The following is a 19,859-nucleotide window of genomic DNA, read 5'->3' as shown; positions in this document are numbered from 1 at the left end:
CGTTAGTGATCACCCATCAACATCGATCGTGCCTCTGTGAAAAGCCTGAACGCTGATCACATTCGGTCGTGCTTCTGTGGCGCAGAGAACACTCATCAGGTTTTACTGAATTGATCGAATGATTGACTGGCCTGGATGCTTGCCGGCTTTCCAGTTGAGCTTTTGGTGGAGCAGTAGGTTCCGGGAGTTCAGAAGTTGATTTCAGGAATCTGACCTTCCTGATAATGATGATGATGCTGTTAACACAGTTTGTGACATCGATGACCAGTCACTGACGCCCCAGTAGTGCCACTCTTCTGATAACCTAACTTTGTGCAACAGTCAACATGATGAGAGCTCATGAATTCTGATTATAGTATGATCTCAGCCTTGTGCGGATAGGTATAAGATTCAGCGGCCTTTTATCTCCCCTTGTCAATGAAACCCATTCTGGAAACTAATTGTCCATATGCTTGAGTAGAGCTTTCCACTATGATCAGTCTACACCGAGAATGCAGCAGAAATCATGAGCACATCACCACAGTAGCCATTTACATCTGACATGCAAAGTGTATAGAAGTGATTTTCTGGACACAGCTACTATTCTCTCCTCTGCTCTTCTCTATTCTCGAGAGACAAAAACTACGGCATCCACAGCAGTCTGTTTTTGTTGATTTCGGTTGCCCTCTTTGTGCGCTTTTCGCCATTTTTTACCATTTTCCACTGTCGTAAAACAAACTAATAGGGGAAGCAAGAATTTATTGAAAAGGAAGAAATACTGGGAACGGAATGGGAAATTTTAGATGAAGAACGACTTACCCCATGAGAAAACACAATGCGATATTAGAGGTACTGACAGCGGCACCATCTTGTCATAAGGCTGCTGGTTAAGGTTTATATCTTTGTTTAAATGTAACACGATGAAGACTTTGATGGAATACTGTCAAGTGTCATAGCCAACGAAATAGCCTCTGTGAGTTGAGGGCGTCATTCACGAATACAATACAGGTCGTTTATCGCCGGATTTAGAAAAAAGGCCTCGTCCAAAGCGAGACCTCACTAGGACGTCACACACACTCTCTCTTAGGGTTACTGATTTCGAGGAAAGAAGGGTGAACTGAAGAGAGAGCAAACCATATTAGCACTCTACAAGTGCTGAAGTTGATTCTTGTCTTATTCGTTGAGTGCATAACACTCCAGGAAAAATTTCCTTGATGACAACAACTCAAGCAATCTGTGGTTCTCCACCTCACCCAACGAAAGAACGATCTGAACTCTTTTTAGGGTGGCTGCTGATCTCCTTCCAAACTTATGACCAGCCACAGAATGTAAACGTGGGCTGTGTGTACATTAACTGTTGACACACTTGGGCAGCCTGGCATTAACCCAGCCCTCCCGCTTCCTTCCGATGGTATAGCATCTAGGCACCGCGTGATCGTAACTGGTTGGAGACACTACAAGATATGGCTGCCAACCGATGTCAGTGGCGTTCTTGTTGTCAGTTTCTATCCAGATTGCCTGAGTGAATGTTTGGATGTATAGGCACCTCGGAATGATTGTGATAAGCTAACACTAATTCTCTTCCCGGCCCACCTTTACTTTTTTCTTTACAATAAGGCTTTCAAATAAATCATGGTTGTACGGCAGTGAATCATCGGAGTTGAACACTGATGTTATGCTGTCGATGGTGATGATGACTGATTGTGAAGGGGCCTTAGTGCTTTCAGCCGGCTGGAGATGTTCGAATCAGTTTGGTCGCAACCGCGGTCCACGGAGTTTCTACCTCGCCACATATTGTACAAAAGTTGATGAACACTCATTTGCAACTGACTTGCTGCTGGAGAGAGAACCGGTGAAAATTCATCTAAATCGATTGTCTGTAATATTCTTCGAGTGACTGTACTGCAAAAAGGGTGTTCGGGGTTTCATTTGGAGCGACATTGAATTTATAGACTTATATTTCCACACAAACGGGGGACTTAAGTGAATTCCACCTGAATCCCTCGTCGACATCAACCTTGTTCGAAAACGAGCTTTTATCTCAAAGCGTAAGTGCATCTTTTCGTTTAAGTAGGGAATGAGCCTGGTGGGTACCTTCCAGAGGACTGTGGACGGCAGTGGGCTGTTAGACGTTTTTATCGACCCTATTAGTAGTATAGATCTATACTTTGGTGACTTCAATATCGATCCAGCTGAAGCACATTCGGTTGAAGAATATGATTATAAGATACATATAACTGAACTCAACTAAATTACTTCGAAGAGTTGTGCCGTTGCAAAAAGCTTTTTTCAAGACGTAGTGCACTCATAAAGTTGCTGAAAATTCTTCGACAGCCCACGACCGGTTTCGCCCTTCCTAGGGCTCATCAGGTAGGCGCAGTCCCTGAGTTTCCGTCAAACCTAAACCCAAATTGCACGAAATTAGCGAAACACACCTATATGAAAAACAAACTCGGTTTTGCGGGGGACTCGCCTGGAACCCAGCTCAGAAACATCATAAATGATAGATTCAGCTGGGTTCCAGGTGAGTCTCCCACAAAAGCAAGTTTGTTTTCAAATGAGCGAATTTTGAACTGTGTTTATGAATTTTCCGGACAGTGAACCACGTTATCTGACTTATTTCCAGAGATGTATGACGCGTTTTAGCCCCTGATGGAAATTCTGAAAACTGACGTACACTTCACCATTACGCGCAGGGTTTGACGCCCAGTGTCCTCAGGCTTGATTTTCCGCTGCCCGCCTTACGCTCCAAACTTAAGATCGAAATTGATAAAGACAATCTAACCGATCTGTTAGTTTCTCCCCGATATTCTCGTATCATTGCACCAAATACCTTGACTACTGAGTGGACAAATTGCTTCATTGTCAGAAACACTCGCCATGGGACGCATCCCATCTGCCACTGCAAAAAAAACTGGGATTCCTGGTACAGGACTCCACCTATCCAGGGGCGAATTCCGTCTCGACAAAATCTACTGAAAAGGCCAAGTCAATCCCACGGCCTCGCATAGTTTTTTTTTCCGTCCAGTGTGTACACAGCTACACGCACACTTCGCTGACCTCAAGAACAGCACTAGTCTGGTCCCCGTTTCTACAGCCACCATACCTTTCCTAACTGACAACACATTCTATTGATTCCATGCTTTAGGATCGGCCTAATGAATTTATGAATGTATGAAAGTTCAATTACACGCAGCATTTCAAAGCTAATCATCTAACCGTTCCCCAATTAGCGTCTAATTAGATTGACGTGTGGACGAGCGTGAGCTTGGGAACAGTTACTTTACATTGGAATGAACCAAAGATTGGAAGGTTCGCTTGGGTGAAACCAAACTCTTAGATCAAAAGGCATGATTTACTGGTAGGCTCATTCTGTGGTTGCCTCATAGGGGATCTGAAATTAGCATCACTCTGCGGAACACATACTACTCGTAAAGTAGGACGGATTTGGAGACTTTCATATGAAAGCCAACATCGAGTGATTCCAGTGGTAAGATAGCTTAGCAAACGATGTGACTAGCGCGGCGCATGAACTAGTTTGTACTTTACGTCATTTAGAAGAACTTCATTCACGCGATAGGCTCGAGTACACCCAGGACAGTCTTCCCCCGTGAACTCGAAACGTGTTCATTCTGAGGTCCTAGTACGTGTTAGTAGTAGCGTGCATTGTCTACCGTAGCCTAGCTACCAAGACGATATCACAGTCCTGTTCACCTTGGGAATGAAGCGAAGGTCTCGCTGCCGGCCCTGACTGTCATCAGTTAGACAGAATTGTAGACTACTTTGCGTCCTGTGAAGGAGCGAATAGTCTCTACGGATGATCCGTTTTTTCTCTGTCCATAAACACTAGTTGAATGCTAGTTCCGTGCAAACCGATACTCGATTCCATTTCCAAAAGCGGATGCTTCACTGCTGACTGCAGTATACCGATTCGACTCCCTAGACGGCAACATTCTTCAGGGGGGCTGTGGAACGGCCAGTGTAAGTTACCGGACAAAATAACTTAACCAATGATGTTGATTCTGTACTGGCCCATGAAGTGGGGATAAAACATTGCTCTCTAACCCACTAAGCTGACAAGTCTCAATTTTCACGTAGGCACCAACGGTCAAGTTTTGAAGCCCTCCTTTATGCATGAGAAAACTGTCATTTGGACAAAATTCAGGTGGATTTGTCTTCTAGAAAGATTCCACTTGTCTCAGGAACCCTTTCCTTGCTGCGCCAACACCCAAGTCAACTTTTTTGCTAGCCCACTGATTAGAGTGGTAGAATTTGTACTTGAGGTCTGCAGTTTCATTATACACTAAGCGACTTGGTTCCGCTTAAAACTATGGGTCCCATATGACTTTCCTCTTACAACATTCACCTAATCTTCATGCCTTTTTCTCCCAGGATGATTCGTTTCCGTTTAGCAGATCTTATCCAAATCAGCCCAGGTGGTTCGGTACTATCTGGCGGGCTCATTTCTTGGCAACATCTCTTACAGTTTCGAAGTACACGGTTACTTATAACCAACTCTGGGATAAAGTTATGTGGTGGCAATGCAAGTGACTGCAGTCGTTAGGTAAAACAAAGAGTGAATGGGTGTTTGAACGAACAGCCGGACCAAAATTCAAGCCAATAAAGATAACGGAGTGTTCCCGGGCTTTTGCGTTGTTGAACAGCTGATTCTGCTTTGAATCCCAAAAGAGGACATATTTGTCAACCGAGCAAAACATCATCAAAGTCTAGAATCCTCTCTGGATTGCATCTTTTCAGTGCGTTTTTTACCGCTGAACAGCTGATGACTGTCCAAGCAAATTTGTAAACTTCAGTGGGGTGAAACGTTTTTCTAGAGTATCTTCGGTGAAGTGGTACAGTGAAAACTCTTCTGCGGAGATAAAAGAATGGGTCTGAATGAAATAGAGTCTCAAAACGTACGAGAACTAATTTGTTTATGATGAACTTGGTACTGGGTGGATTCTAATCAATCCGAATATGTCTTAAAATTTGGCGCACCGCGGATATCGCTGAAGGCACTATGTGAACCAGTATACGTCGCTCTAAATAAATCCCGTAAGTGTGGAATTTGATTTCGAATTTGTTTAGAACTATGCCAAGTTTACATCGATTTCTTTGTTCTACTTGGGGATTAGAACCTCAACAGGGTTTCCCAGGGGTACATGTCTTTTAGACTCAGTGAGCGCTCGGTCACGTGTGTATGAACTGTGACCACCCTTATGCGCTTCGGAAGGTCAGCGAAGGCCATGCAGCTAACTGTCCTAACATGTTATCCTTTGACGGTCTTCGTTATTTCTTCTGAAGCCACACTGTCGGCTTCCGTCATTTTTGGAAATAATTTGGACAATTTTACTCAAAATTCTTTTTTACTGTCCATTTGGGAAGTTGAAAATCCAAAAGCCTTTGAAAATTCGACTTTCTCTACTCCCGAAATGCCACTTAGAGTCTGGTTGTCTAAACCCAAGAAACCGTTAGTAACTCGACCGGGAATGGCTGTAGAGTCTCCATGTTCTCGCTAAGTCAGACAACATACTTGATGCCCAGAACCCGTATGCTTCAGCCTACCGGACACCAGATTATTCTCTCAGTATTTGACACTTCGTACTTTCAACAACGACTATGATAATGGACATTTTTACTTCACAACTTGAGAAAGATGAGACTCAGAATTCCGTCTGTCGCAAACGAAAACTCGAGGTTTTTTTTTGACGACGCATACTCTTGAATGGGAGTGACGTACTTATCAAGTGCAAATCAAGTAAGCAAGAAGTTTCCCAAACGGCTCATGGTAAGCAAGGTTGGACACAAAATAATAGCCAACAAGGCTGAATTTAAGCCCGATATATCACCATCCGTCGTACAGCGAGTGTTTTCCTGACAGTACTCTACCTACGACTGAAGGTCATCTTGGTTGGTGAATTTTCCAGGATATTGTTTTTTCTAGGGCGGTCCAAGGGCAAAGGAATGAAACTCCTTTTACAATAATTCTCCGATCATTTGTACGCGCATTTGTGCCAACTTTCCCAGGCACTGGAAGTAAATTTGGGGCACTTCAGTCATTAGGGATGAACTTCGTCCGTCAGGTTGAACAAATTAATGTGTAAAAACATTGGAACTCATTCGGACGGAAATTTCGTATATAACAGGGATAGTACCACCCCTTCTTCGACCTCAGTTGATGAGGTGGCCAACAGACTGCTTGACCAGGCGGCTCAGAGACAAAGTCGAATTCTGTAGGTTCATTGTTCCATAGTGTGGTGTTCGGATAAGTGGTGTTCAGTGTCCAGAACAGCTTCATTGTTCCTTGCATTGATCCTGTAACCATTAATAAGTTGTGTACTTAGCTTTTGTGTAATTTCGCCTCTTCAGTAAAATCTCCCGCTCACATTCCAATGCTAGCCATGAACAACATAGTAGCCATTGAAGGACCAAGCAGGCTTTCCACGGCGACACTATTAATATGTTTGGACCGTCGACACTGAAAACTGAGGCTGACATTCTCTGTGCAATGCAGCAGTAGTGCTTTCAGTCCGGTCGCTGAAGGGAATTTGAGAAAACTAAGGAGGTGAATTATCATGGGTGTTTTCGTAAAGGAAACTACTCACAAGGTTGCTGAAAATTCTTCGATAGTTCACGACCGGTTTCTCCCTTCTTGGGGCTCATCAGGTAGGGGCGCAGTCCCCGGGTTTCCGTCAACCTTATGTTCTACTTGAACCCAAATTGGGTGTTGCTTCACCAGGTTGGAAAATTTGATTTGGTCTAACACCACTTCGGGTTCCTCAGGGAATTGTCTAGCGACCTGCTGTTGACTGTTGTCTTGTGATCTGGAATTTAGGCCACAATCTATTTCACTCGTGTGTGTGCCAGTTCAGCTTTGGGTGCCGCTCCCGTATCCTAGCCATCAAACGAGTGTGGATTGCGCCAGGAAAACTGGTCTACTCACACATTGCTTGTCTTTCCTACACCTCCTTCGATGCTGTTGTCAGTCGTTCACAAGAAGATACACAAATCGGACCTCGTTGCTGATGACAACTTCAGACTTTTCGTAATAATGCCCCTTACAAGACGGTTTGGCAATAATAGCTACTGCTTCTGCAGAGCAGTCCATAGCGAAGGTGAGAATATTGGTGCGAAAGAAGTGTAATTTGTGCTTCGATAAGACCATAAATATATGTTCGCTTAAAGCCTCCGCGCCTTTTAGAATTTCGATCCATCCACCCCACCCTAACACTGAAAGTCTTTTGACGTCGTCGGCGCGCAGCGGCCAGATTTCTGATCCATGTAGTAATATGGAGCGCACCGCTGTCGATGATGATGATGATGATGATGATGATGATGTAGCATTATAAACTCGACCCTTGACAGAGAGGCTAATGTCACGCCTACGCCACAGGTGACGTAGGTTCGCAAAGGCTGCTGTGGCCATCGATGTCTTCGGAGCATTGCCCGAATCTGGTGGGAACACCGGATCAGCAATTCTGAAGTACGTCGAATGGTATTCGGGAGAAATAACTCACCCTCGATAGATGAACTGATCACACTGCACAGGTTGCGTTGGCTTGGCCACGTGCTGCGTATGCCAGTCGACCGACTTCCTCGAAGGGCTCTTTTCGCCCAACCATGTGAAGGGTGGAAGAGAGCCAGAGGCGGTCAAACAATGACTTGGCAGCGAAGTATGAAAGCCATTACCAGCAAACTCAGCTGCGCTGGTCACTGCCGTCTTCCTGGATGGGGACCCCGAGACGGGCCACATCAATGGCTAGAGACATTATCAGACATGGCCCAGTCGCGCCCTCAATGGCGCTCGTGCATCAAAGCTATTGCCTTCAATGCATAGCTCCTTTTCCAACCCCCCTCCACTTGACAGCCTACTGACAGTGCTGGATTTATGCACCAATTCACCAGCTCGCGCGTGCAATGCGCAGCTACCTATCCCCCCCCCGAATCATCGGTGAACGAAACTGCGGCAGCTACAACCACTGTACGACGAGTACGCGGTTATTACAGCTGACGATGATGATGATGATGATCCCACCATAAATCTGTCGTAAGGGGTAAAGTACAAAACGCCATATCGTACAAAGCTTACACTGTTTTTTTGTCCTAAAGTTTGATTTCTATTCAATCTCGCACCCGAAAATAAGTTTGGATTATGCGTTTCTGCTCCTATAAGAGATAGTTCTGAATGTAAGCAGTAAGACGAAGTCTGAATAGTGTTTCTGGACCCTCTGAAAAAGCCTCCCCCCAGAACCATGTTTGAAACCAAGCAAAAGTTGACTAAATTGTCGTCGGCCATCTTTCCAAGGGCAATTTCTTTGCCAAAATAACCTAAAATGAGATCAGTGTGTCACTAGGCGGGGGGGCATTACTTGATTGTCGCTTCATGATCGATTTGAGCATGCCAATGTCTGAACAGTGTACTTGAACCAACGAACCTTCTGTTAGCAATCCAAAAGGTCACGAGTTCCATCCACGACGCAACAATGCAAGATTGAAAGTCACCCGGAGGGAAAACCAAGCCGAAAACGTGCTCCAGATATGGAATAAAGCGAAGAATCAATCATTGGACCAAGCCAATCCAAAGTGTTGCTCTCCTCAGAGTTGTTGAATGTGACTGTCCAGTTGTTTGAGAATTCGCAATCCTGACTGAGAGCACGATGCCATCCTTCTATCGAGATTTGCGGTAGATGTCCTGGATTCGTGTGAACTGTTGTGCAAAGCGTGCAACCACAAGCCATCGCCACTTTACACTCAGAAATGCACAGCCGAATGATTCCGCCTCAACTCTCCACGATTAGCTTATCCGTGCCTTTGGTGTTGCTGTTCAGGGTACTGTTTACTTGGGGAACGCTGGGAGAACTATACTTTCCTCTCCAAACCAACAAATAGTTTTCAAACGTTCCTACGTTAGTATTGGAGGCAGCAGGCTCTGTTTGTATTCTATCGATCTCAGTTGGTAACGTTGAGTTTAGGACAGCCCGGAGACAAACATCCGTTGAAATCCAGCTGCATTAATCACGTTTACATTCGCATAGAATTCAGATTATTGTCTGTCCTGGCGCAGCTATTCTACTGCATCCAAATCAAAGGGGAAAGCAGTGAACTTGGGCAATGCATATCCCTAGCTGTGCTGGGATTTGACCTCCCAACTGTAGCCGGCTAATGTCAAATAAGCAACTTGCATACGTGTGTTATGCGATTTAGGTGCCCACGTTTGAGGAGTCTCCTCCAGTTTAACGTCATTCATCTCGTAGGGCTAACTTGTAGTTCAACTGATTAGCCGATGTTCCTGCGTCTTTTGGTTGGCCCCAAGAGTGAAATTGTTGTCTCCAAAGGGGCAACAAAACTTCCTCAGTCTACCTCTCATCTGAGCAAACGAAGGCCCTTCAACTGAGGTCTCAAGTGGTGCGAGTGCTTTTTATGAAATAACCTGATACTCACATGTTTTACAACATTCTAATTTGACCTTGTTGGGCCAGAAGAAAGAATTTCCAACCTGCTCTAAGCAAAACGTGTGCTAGTTTTCTCTCACTCGGTAGGACGGAGAGGTGACCAATATCAATCGATTGGCAGTGAATCGGACGTCCTCTCAGGCCGTTAAGATAATAAAAACACGGAAACAGTATGCCCTTTTGGCTTGTTCGCTCCATATAGGCAACAGTGACAGATTTTGTGCCCAGACTGATGTTTGGCAGTTTTCATACGTGTTATTACGTTGCAAAAGGAAGAAACTAATAGGCTACCTCCGATGCAACTCATCATCATCATCGACAGCATAACATCAGTGTTTAACACCGATGCTTCACTGCCGTACAACCATGGTTACTTTGAAAGCCTTACTGTAAAGAAAAGAGTAAAGGTGGACGGGGGATGGACTTAGTGCTAGCTAACCACAATCATTCCCAGGTGCCCACACCTCCAGACATTCACTCAGGCGATCTGGATAGAAACTGACAACAAGAACGCCACTGACATCGGTTGGCAGCCATATCTTGTAGTGCCTCCAACCAGACACAGGATCACGCGATCCTCATCCTTGAAGGCGAGTAGCCCTGACAGCATCAAAAATGGAGTAAGGTCCGCCAAAAAATGTTTCAAAAATGCACTCGCACAATGATCCCACGCAGGCCACACCTCCCGACATTCACTCAGGCGATCTGGATAGAAACTGACAACAAGAACGCCACTGACATCGGTTGGCAGCCATATCTCTCAGTTTTGTCCTGCCCAAGGAAAGCTAGAAGATTCGTCCACAGCTTCTAACCCCATGGTCAGTCGTGTGGTGAAAATGTCTTTTGAAAGTGAAGTTTGCCACGTTGGTCGATTCACTACAAAACATCTATCTGTAGTTCGGATGAGATAAGAGTACGGCTTTTTTGTCATAACGACAGTGACTGAATGGAATAGTGCAATTTTGTCCTCACGTGCCTCTTTGAAACGACCATGATGATTTGTTTCAGATCGTACTACAGTTGTGAGTCCGGTGCGCGTCAGCGTAGCGTTCATCAGTACCCCAAGTCTGATGAAGCTCTAAGCATCCCGGATAGTAGCCCTCCATCACAGATCTAGACAGACTTATAGTAATGGGCTGGTGATGAGCTGACCTGAAACGCTGTGAGTGATACAAATTTCGCAAGCACTCATGCTATTCTTTATCAAGTTGAGGAGTTGGGTTCAAAGTAAGCTGCTAGGCTGCTCCCATTTGGTGGATAACAAAGACACTAAAAAAATGACCAGCACTGCGCATTGTCGAAGAGCAGGCGGAATGGAAGTCGTTAATGTGAGATGCCGTTCGTCGCAGCTCAGATCAGTCTGGCGATATGAAACTTCTGGGAGACACGTTATGAAAATCCCAGCAGACGAACGCAGACAAGTTAACAACTGCAAGGACACTCACGAGCCCGCAAGTGCGCCGGTGTGGGATGGAATGACCGGTGTATAGAAGACAACAACAAATAAAACAAGTTAAGAAAACTTGGGGAAGCCGATAAACACGCTGTCCAAATGGATTCTTCGATGGTCGTCCGTTTGCTGAAACATACATTGCCATCGAAATGACTTCAACCGTGATGTTTCCCAATTCGACTTATCTGTTAAGCAAACGTGAATAAGTCATCCAGGAGTTATTCTCTTACCGTCAGTAGTAAACCGGTTGGAGTTGCAGACCAACCGACAATCTGAGGAAGCGAATATGTCGGTTCGCGCACACTACGACTCTGGGAGTGGGGTGACACCGAATTAGCAGTGCCACCATCAGTAGAACGCCTAAAATGCAACGTGCTTCAAGTAAACGGGTTTAAATCGTTGAAACCTCTTCTTCGCAACAAAAAGGCATCATGACTGGCGATGCTCTCGAACAAAAGATCACAAGACAGGCTCAGTAAAATTCTGCCTCAGTGATATGAACTCGGCCAACTAGCAGAAACTTGTTGATCTGTCTAGGGAAGTAAAACCTACCGTATGGTTTGAGTAACACGCTCACCTGAACACCAGTCTGGCTTTCACGGGAGACTCACCTGAATCCCAGCTGAATCTCACAAGAACATAAGATGTTCGGAAACTTTAGGCGGCCTGGTGTAGCAAACTGAGTTGAAAATGGACATCATAAAAGAGATATTCAACCGGGGTCCAGGTGAGTCTTTATGAGTAATGTATTACGTCTACCGTATGGTTATTGCCATTGCTTTTGATACCCAACCTCACTGTACCAGCCCACAGAACTGATCAACAGTGCTATTCTGAACGACCATCAGACCCAGTTCCCTGGAAATTCCCTTACTATGCTGATCAGCTTATCAGGATTGCAAATACCAAGATGATATTGTGTCAGCCCCTTCCCTAGGAAGGAGGAAGGGAGTGGTGTCCGACTGATTAGCTAAGCTTTCCGATCCCTGTCAGACGCGATCAACAGATCAGGGCCATAACGAACAAACCCCTGAACGTAAACTATTTCATTCACATGCCGGAACTCATAAAGAAGCAGCAAGACCCTGACATGGGGGGTTGGGTAAGACGGATTTCAGCAGGGCGGCCGAGTATGACCCAATGAGTACCAAATCGCATCCCCGTTTCAGTGATTACAGTTGCAACAAATGAATGCCATCATTTGAACAACACTAACCTCGTGCATCCCAAAACGTACATACATGGGATAGAAGGATAAGTAGAAGATTGGCAAAAGAGTGGAAATAATATTGTTTTTCTACATATACAACCTATTTCCTGATAACGTTATCTCCGAACGATGCGCGCATCACACCCTAGCTATTTCTTTTGAACGCCATTGGATGCATGAAGTGCTAAAATTAGCACAGAGAAATCTAATGGTCTTATTCAGAGGTCATGACTTTAGGACTTTTCTTCAACTTTCAAGCTACTGAAAACAACTAAAGTAGTGAGTGAGTGTTCGGTAGACCCGGTGCATTGATCAGGCCTAGTGGGAACATCGGATCAGTATTGCTGAGGTACGCTAGATGGTCTTAGGAAGAGAAAACGATGGGTGAATTGCTCAAGCTTCATAGGTTGCGCTGGTCGGGACATATACTCCGCATGCCGGAAGACCGTCTGCCTCACAGCTCCTTTTTCCCAGGCCTGTGCTGAGTGGAAGTGACCGAGAGGTGGACAGTGTGTGTGACCTGGCAACGAAACATGAAAACTTGGTCGGGTGGGCAATTTCTGCCTTCCTGGAAGGAGACCCTGAGGCTCAAATCACCAGTGGATAACCACGTTGACGGAAATGGCCCAATCGCGCAGTCAATGGTGCTCGTGAATCGAAGCTATCGCCTTTAACTATGGCCAACCACATATGAAATGACAGAAAGAAATCCCGATACCGGCTTCTTAGTCGCTATCGAAAGCATGAACAGGACAGTAGCCGGGGAGGAGTTCTGCTCAAGAAACCAGTACACACATGCTGCTCTGCCGTTTCAATTGTTCAAAATTCTTTTTAACATTTAGCCCGTCTGAACTTTGCCGTTGGGGAAGCTTACTCTTTACAGTGTGCTCTGTTTACTTACGAAACTTATCCGACTGGGGCACGGGAACGAAGGACAAACTCTTCGAATTCTCCCATGACCTATTCGAACGAGCTATATATTTTTGTAGTCTTAAATCCGGTGTGTTAGGCAAATAAACCGCCACCTATTTCTGCTGAAGTCGCGCTATTGACACAAAATTGTTTTTGGAATAGTTTCTTGTAACTAGGCTTCACTTGCTTTCGTGAAACCAGTGACTAGCTTTGGACCAGAATAGTCATTTCTCTTCGTGGTTGATCAACGTAGATTGGCTCGCAGGCACTTCGTCACTAATCGAGGAGCGCGTTCATTGGTGAGCGGTTGACAACGACCGAATTCTGATGGTGATATTCTCTCGAATGATGATGCAACGTCTTGGAGCTAACTACCAAGTTCGGGGAGTAGATCCATGACAGCCTATTCAACAACTAACGAACACACATAAACTACCAGTATTTCGGCATAGTGCAAAATCGTTTTGCTACCTGTTTATCTGCAGGTCCGATCGATTTCGCATGTTCTTGAATAGTAAGCGGATTATATTCGAAATTTTTCCCTATCCTGACCGGAACTACTATCCAGTCGCCATCCTATTCGAAATTAAATGTAACTCCGTTTCGTGGTTGGTACGTACCACGTGCTCGCAACTCCCAATGTTACGTGGAGCGTCAGGTCCCCCCAGAGGCTGAATGTGGCATCCGAAAAAGCGGGCATCATTCACGTTAGCATTCTTTGAGAACGATGAAGCAGCTTCCGAATTGTTTGTTTGGATAACTGACGGTTGGTCTTGTTGTGTAACGCGGGCACTTGCAACAAACAGCCCATACCTTTGTAACCAGAGGATGATCAGTAGGCTTGCTTCAACCGCACGACTCGGTTAACTATCAGTCCATTCCATTCACTGGTAAGCCATGTAGTTAGAACAGGACGGTCCTACTGTCCAATGACTTTATCCCGGTCGTTGCTCTGAAGCGATATATTACCAAATGAAAACGGATGCAAGAGAATGATTGAGGATCTGCTCTCTCTTGTGACCCTACTTTTTTTGGAATTTTCCACATGGGGATGAATCACACAACTGTTCCGCAACTTCGAGTTCCTTTTCTGTGGGGGTGGTCCTCACAATTGATGAAGACTGACGCCTCTGTTACGTACAAAATGCCTTTGAAACACAAAACGCCATACTGAAAGACCGAAATTTGTTTTGTTTGTAGTTTGCGGCTGCTTCGATCCCACCAAGAATGTGGATGCAACAAAAATCCTGATCCACTTACTGGCTATTTCTTAGGGTAGTAAACAACTTCACTGGCGACGGGGATGCACTTTTTCTCCAACTGTGATGTGTTTGGATTTAAGAAAGCCTTTATGGCTCTTTCGCCCTACTGAATCAGTATGGGATCTGCAGATGTAATCCTGACTTTTCTCATACTTGTGTGCGTGGTTTAAACCACTGCTGTGTTTGAGTGTAAGACTAGGGTTCCTTCAGTCAGCCGACCACGTGTCGCTGCCTTTCTGGGTGTGAAACTCATGTTTGGAGCTTTGTGGAGCTTCACTCCATTATCTGGCGACAGAGTAGTGAAAACATAAAGACAAGTTATTTTGTAAAAATAAACGAGAGGTTCACCTGCTGTTGAATCGCTCATCAAACCACTGAGATTAGTTGCCGAAAGTGTAGAAGCCGTGGCGTTACTTTTTAAACAAACCGATTCCTACGCAAGGGCAAGTCTCTCCACTCTGTCGTTCTTCGAATGATGGTATCACGCACGCCACACACGAGATTGCACACGCCGGCATGTTTCGACCAGCCAGGTACAATAAAAACCATCCAACATGGAATGGATCGATCTGTTATTTGCTAGTCATCTCGGTCCAGATCTTGTCAGCTGATTGGTACCAGAACTGAGGACGAACGACTGTGGTCGGTCAGTTTGTGTGTAGGTGTGGTGGAACTACATAGGTGGCATGGAATTTGTACCGGAAGCAGTGGCAAATTCATTCACACCTTGGGCAAAGAAGCCTGGACGTCTGAACATGCACTCGGTGGTTAGGATTTTCATAACGCATGTTTGGAAGGGCACATAAAAGCCTGCCTGCACTCGACAGGCGTTCTGATGCGTGACCCTACAAAGACTAGATTTTTTTTGTCTAGACTTATGGCCACAAGTTATAGATTGCCCGAAGGATGTCCACCAAGGGCCACTACCCAGCCACAAGTTATAGATTGCCCGAAGGATGTCCACCACTGTTATGCTATCGGGGTACAGTCCAGTTCATTTTGAACAATGGGATCTAGATTTTAACTTCAGTCGAACAGGGCAGAAAACAGTTCTTTGAAGAATTGCGGTGTAGTTCTCGAACTATACCTGTCAACGATACATTTGCCCTTATCGTGTGTGTTAGTTCTCTCTCCTGGGTGAGAACACTTCAGACACTGGGCACTAAGCCTCCCGTCTGGGGTATGGAGTTCTCTTTTTTCAAGTTACCCGTTTATCGTCGAAAAATCTGAATCGCCTTTTCAGTGTGTCCAGAGTTGGTTTCCACATTCTTCTTTCGTTCGTGAAATTTGTTCGCCTTATAAACTTTGTTTCATCTCAGAAATGACTTGCTAAACAAACTGTGTGAGAAATTCGCACGCCGTTCATAAGACTCGTCACATTGCTTTTTTACTGTCACTCCTACCAGTTTGATTCAGTTCATCTTTATCGGCTTCACCTTCTTCGGATTTCTATTTGCTTTGATCACCTTCGTACTCTTTATCTGTAGGTTAAATTGGCATATTTCCACAAACTCGTTTAAGGTGGGTTAGCTGCCCAACGGCGCTTGACTAGATTTTCTGGCTATCGTTATCTCGATACTACACGTTCATAGCAAATTCTCCTCAGTTTTGGCCTATTTCTGCTCTGTTGAAGGACCTTGTAGGTGTCGTGTGTTTCCACATGGCCAGCATCGGCTTTCCTGGTTGGCGCCCAGGTTATCAGCTCGATTGGCGCGATTGCGAACAAGCTGATGTTAATGGAGATATATGTTTCATTCAGAGGCACATGCACATATTGCATGTGCATGTTCTGAAAACAACCTTCTGCGACATTAGCAATAGTGGCTTGATCACACACGCATCATGATCATATCTATTAGTCAACTGACATAAACTCTAGCTGAACCACGTGTAAATTGGCACGAATGCATGAAACTGATATTGTGAAAACGTTGAGTGGCGTCCATTTTCCAGGATAAGTATCCGTGCAATTGGCCAGAAACTACGAAATGTCGTTGACAGTCATACTGATTGTCTGAGTGAGCCCCGGTAAATGGGGTCCCTTCCCTATCCGGTCTCCTCTTCATTCCATCTGAGAGCTTTCTGGCATGAAGGACTTGTGGTTGATTAGCAGCCATCGTGTTAACTCTAACTTTGCGTCCATGATTATGAAATCGTTGATAGTGTTAAAGGCCTCCAAGTGAAATCTCAGCTCAGAAGATGAAAATTGGGACATCCCATGGGTGACGGCATGTCAGTATGATTGTGTCCAGAACACCACACCTATCTCAGCTCCTACTCCGAAGGACAAAGTTCCCTTGGGAAGGGGCCGTCTATACTGGTACTGTCCCTAGTCATTTCCTGTGTATTTTGAAGCCGTTTGAATAGCAGAGTCCACAGAGTCACTCCAATCTCGTTTGAACAAGTCACCTCCTGTTCCGGTGCAGTTATTCTGGTTAGCCCATACCAAGGTGGAGTGAGGACTGGACTCGAGTTTAACCCTTATTAGGGCAAACTTGTTCGCATTTGAGCAATAAGAATGGTTTGCCTAGGCTTCGAACGATGACCAAGTAACCGTCATTGTTGTCTCGATAGTTTGGTCCGCTTTTGAGAAATTCCCAGTCAAGTAGAGTCGTGGACGCTTGGAACCTGACGAACACATTCGGACTGCATTTGTATGTTTACAGGATGTGTAGATTTCACATTCACTAGTATCATTTGGTCCAGGACAGCTCCTGGATCGTCGTTCCAGGCGTCTGTCAAGCCGACCACAACGCTCCCCCTGTTCAGGTGAGATTTATAATTTCCACCTCACCTCTGAAGACAACAAAGCAGTAATCCAAAATCAGGTGCGGACTGCGCACATTACGGTCTGACGATCTGCTGAATTAACTTCGCCATCTTTGTAACGTACTACTCTTAAGGTTGCTGGAAATCCGTCGACAGCAACCTTATGAGTAGTAGTACATCACAAAGACATACATGTATCGCGATATCTCAAATAGCGTAGCGAGTGGAACATGAGGCGGCCTGGTGCAGCACATTCAGTTGCCTGAAAACATCACAGACGAGAGATTCAGCTGGATTCCAGATGAGTCTCTCAAAAAATCAAATTAGTTCGCAAATGAGTGTATATCTGCTGACTTCGCCATGTTTGGCTCTATATTTATTTCGTTTATTTCTTTTCTCATCTTCAGGCTCAGCACGCGTTTGCAATCATTGCAAAAGGAAGAAGCCGATCAGTTGGAATTTATCGAACGGTTCCTTATGGGAAGATGAGTGAGGTTTGAATGTGTGTCTTTGTACAGCAGAACAGAAATGCAATTCAGATAAGATCTTGAGTTATGATGTTCATCGACACTAGGTTGGGCGTAACACTCGTTTTCCACGGTTCAGTGAAATGGAGTCTTGTGATGAGGGTAAACTCCTCTGGATCGACTGTTTGAACACTTGTTTCTCAGTTCACTTTATATTCTGCGTGAGTAGTAGTTCGAAAGACACAGTTACAGTGGGTTAAGAGTAAGACACTGAAGTCAACCTATTCTTGCATTTCCAACTGTATAAGTCCCAATCTTTCCGAATTCCACTGACATCTACTTAAGCTCGCTGGAAGCAATTTCGGTAAAAAAAACCGTTCAATGGCTGTCGTTGCTTGGACGTTCAGCCCCAAGGCTGGTTACCTCAGAACAGCAACTCAAGTGTTCCTACAAGCGTGCTGTGTACTGAGCCATGTGAGGACAGTCTTGATTGTTCGTACAATACAATAAAAGTCCTAAACTGTCCCAGGGGGCCTGGTGCTTCCAGTAAATTAAATTTTTGTGCCTTGTGTCTTCAAGACTTTATTCGAAATCTAACTGTACACATGCACTTTAAGTGTCATCTCAATCATTTGGACAGTTTGCGAAATGCGTGACACACGTTCATCATCCTTATACCATGTCATCATCATCATCATCATCGACAGCATCATCGACATCAGTGTTCCACACCGATGCTTCAGTGCCGTACAACTTTGATTTATTTGAAAGCCTTATTGTAATGAAAAGAATAAAGGTGGATGTGGAAAGGACTTAGTGCTGGCTTACCACAATCATTCCGAGGTGCCTACACTTCCAGACATTCACTCAGGCAATCTGGATAGAAACTGACAACAAGAACGCCACTGACATCAGCTGGCAGCCAACCAGGCACAGTGAGGATCACGCGATCCCCATCCTGGAAGGCGAGTAGCACCGACAGCTCCCAAGTGTTTCGTGATCCCCTTCATACTCCTCTGCCAAGTTAAGGGTTGGCTCCTGAAAACAGCCAATCCAGAGAACAGGTGAATGCCTGACCCGTCTGTACCAGACTGCAGCTGATTCGCCACAGATCGGCCCCTGCAGGACTAAACCCGTTTTATGTTCGCCCTGCAGAAACTAGTCTGTCACATGCTACTATTCTAATGTACTGATAATGGAGAGACCAGATGTAACAGACGCACTTAGTCTAAAGGCATTTTCACGTGCACACAGCCTATTATGAAGCGTCTAGCGCCTAGCCTGGTTGATGGAATACACCGATGAGTCTCAGATCGATCTACCACCAGTAAGTAAGCAGGCCTAAAATACGATCCGATTTTCTGGTAACTTCAGTGGTGGCTGGATGCTCTTGAGTGAATGAGATCCAACCAACCACTGGTCAGATATCCGAGTAGAACGTCATAGGATGAAATATTTCCCAACAGAATACTCACTCTCCTGGGCATATTCAGACTGCATTTTTGGATTATGATAGCGATGGCCTTTTGCGGGACACTGCCAGGTTTCCAAAGCCTTGAAAGGAGAAGTTGAGATGAAAAGGCCGAGTTCGAACCCTGGATCTTCAGGTCAGTAAATTCACGCTCTGACCACTGAGCCATCTAGCCCTCTACTCATGAAGAACAGTAACGCGGCCGTCTTTGACGTTTTGAAAATGACATGACTTCACCACGGCACTATTCCGCTTGCGAAAGTACGCCAGAGAAGAAGACTGTTATAAGAACAGTGTCATTATCATCATCGTCATCATCATTGTTAGCTGTAATAACCGCGTACTTGTCGTACCGTGGTTGTAGCTGCCACAGTTCCGTTTACCGATGATTCGGGGAGGTGGGGTAGGTAGCTGTGCATCGGAGGCTGGAGCTGATAAATTAGTGCTTAAATACAGCAGTTTCAGTGGACTGCTAAGTGGGGGGTTGGGAAGGAAGCTATGCATTGAAGGCATGGCGCCACTGAGGATGCGACTGGGCTATGTCTGACAATGTCTCCAACCATTGATGTGGCCCGTCTCGGGGTCCCCATCCAGAAAGACGGCAGTGACCAGTGTGGCTGAGTTGGCTGGTAATGGCTTTCCCACTTTGCTGCCAAGTCATTGTTTGACCGCCTCTGGTTCGTTTCCACCCCTCACGTGGTTGTGCGAAAAGATCCCTTCGAGGAATTCGGTCGACTGTCATACGCATCTCGTGGCCAAGCCAGCACAACCCATGCAGTTTAATCGGTTCATCTATCGAAGGTGAGTTATTTCTCCCGAATACCATTCGACATACTTCAGCATTGCTAATCCGGTGTTCCCACCAGACTCGGGCAATCATCTGA

General features: G+C 45.3%; 1 protein-coding gene across 1 annotated transcript in view; it reads left to right on the top strand.

Moving 5' to 3' along the window:
* The window catches only part of T265_13323 (hypothetical protein), a gene marked incomplete at both ends in the record, with an annotated part of 42,015 nt that extends 23,538 nt beyond the window's left edge, over positions 1–18,477 (top strand). The window contains 3 exons of the mRNA XM_009168347.1: positions 17,445–17,526; positions 18,212–18,300; positions 18,364–18,477. Of these exons, the coding sequence (XP_009166611.1) occupies positions 17,445–17,526; positions 18,212–18,300; positions 18,364–18,477 (285 nt within the window). The remainder of the gene's footprint in view (positions 1–17,444; positions 17,527–18,211; positions 18,301–18,363) is intronic.
* Between the last annotated feature and the right edge of the window lie 1,382 nt (positions 18,478–19,859).

The sequence above is a fragment of the Opisthorchis viverrini genome (assembly GCF_000715545.1).
Source record: "Opisthorchis viverrini unplaced genomic scaffold opera_v5_60, whole genome shotgun sequence".
Classification (NCBI taxonomy): Eukaryota; Metazoa; Platyhelminthes; class Trematoda; order Opisthorchiida; family Opisthorchiidae; genus Opisthorchis; species Opisthorchis viverrini.
This window is presented reverse-complemented; position numbering and strand designations above follow the sequence as displayed.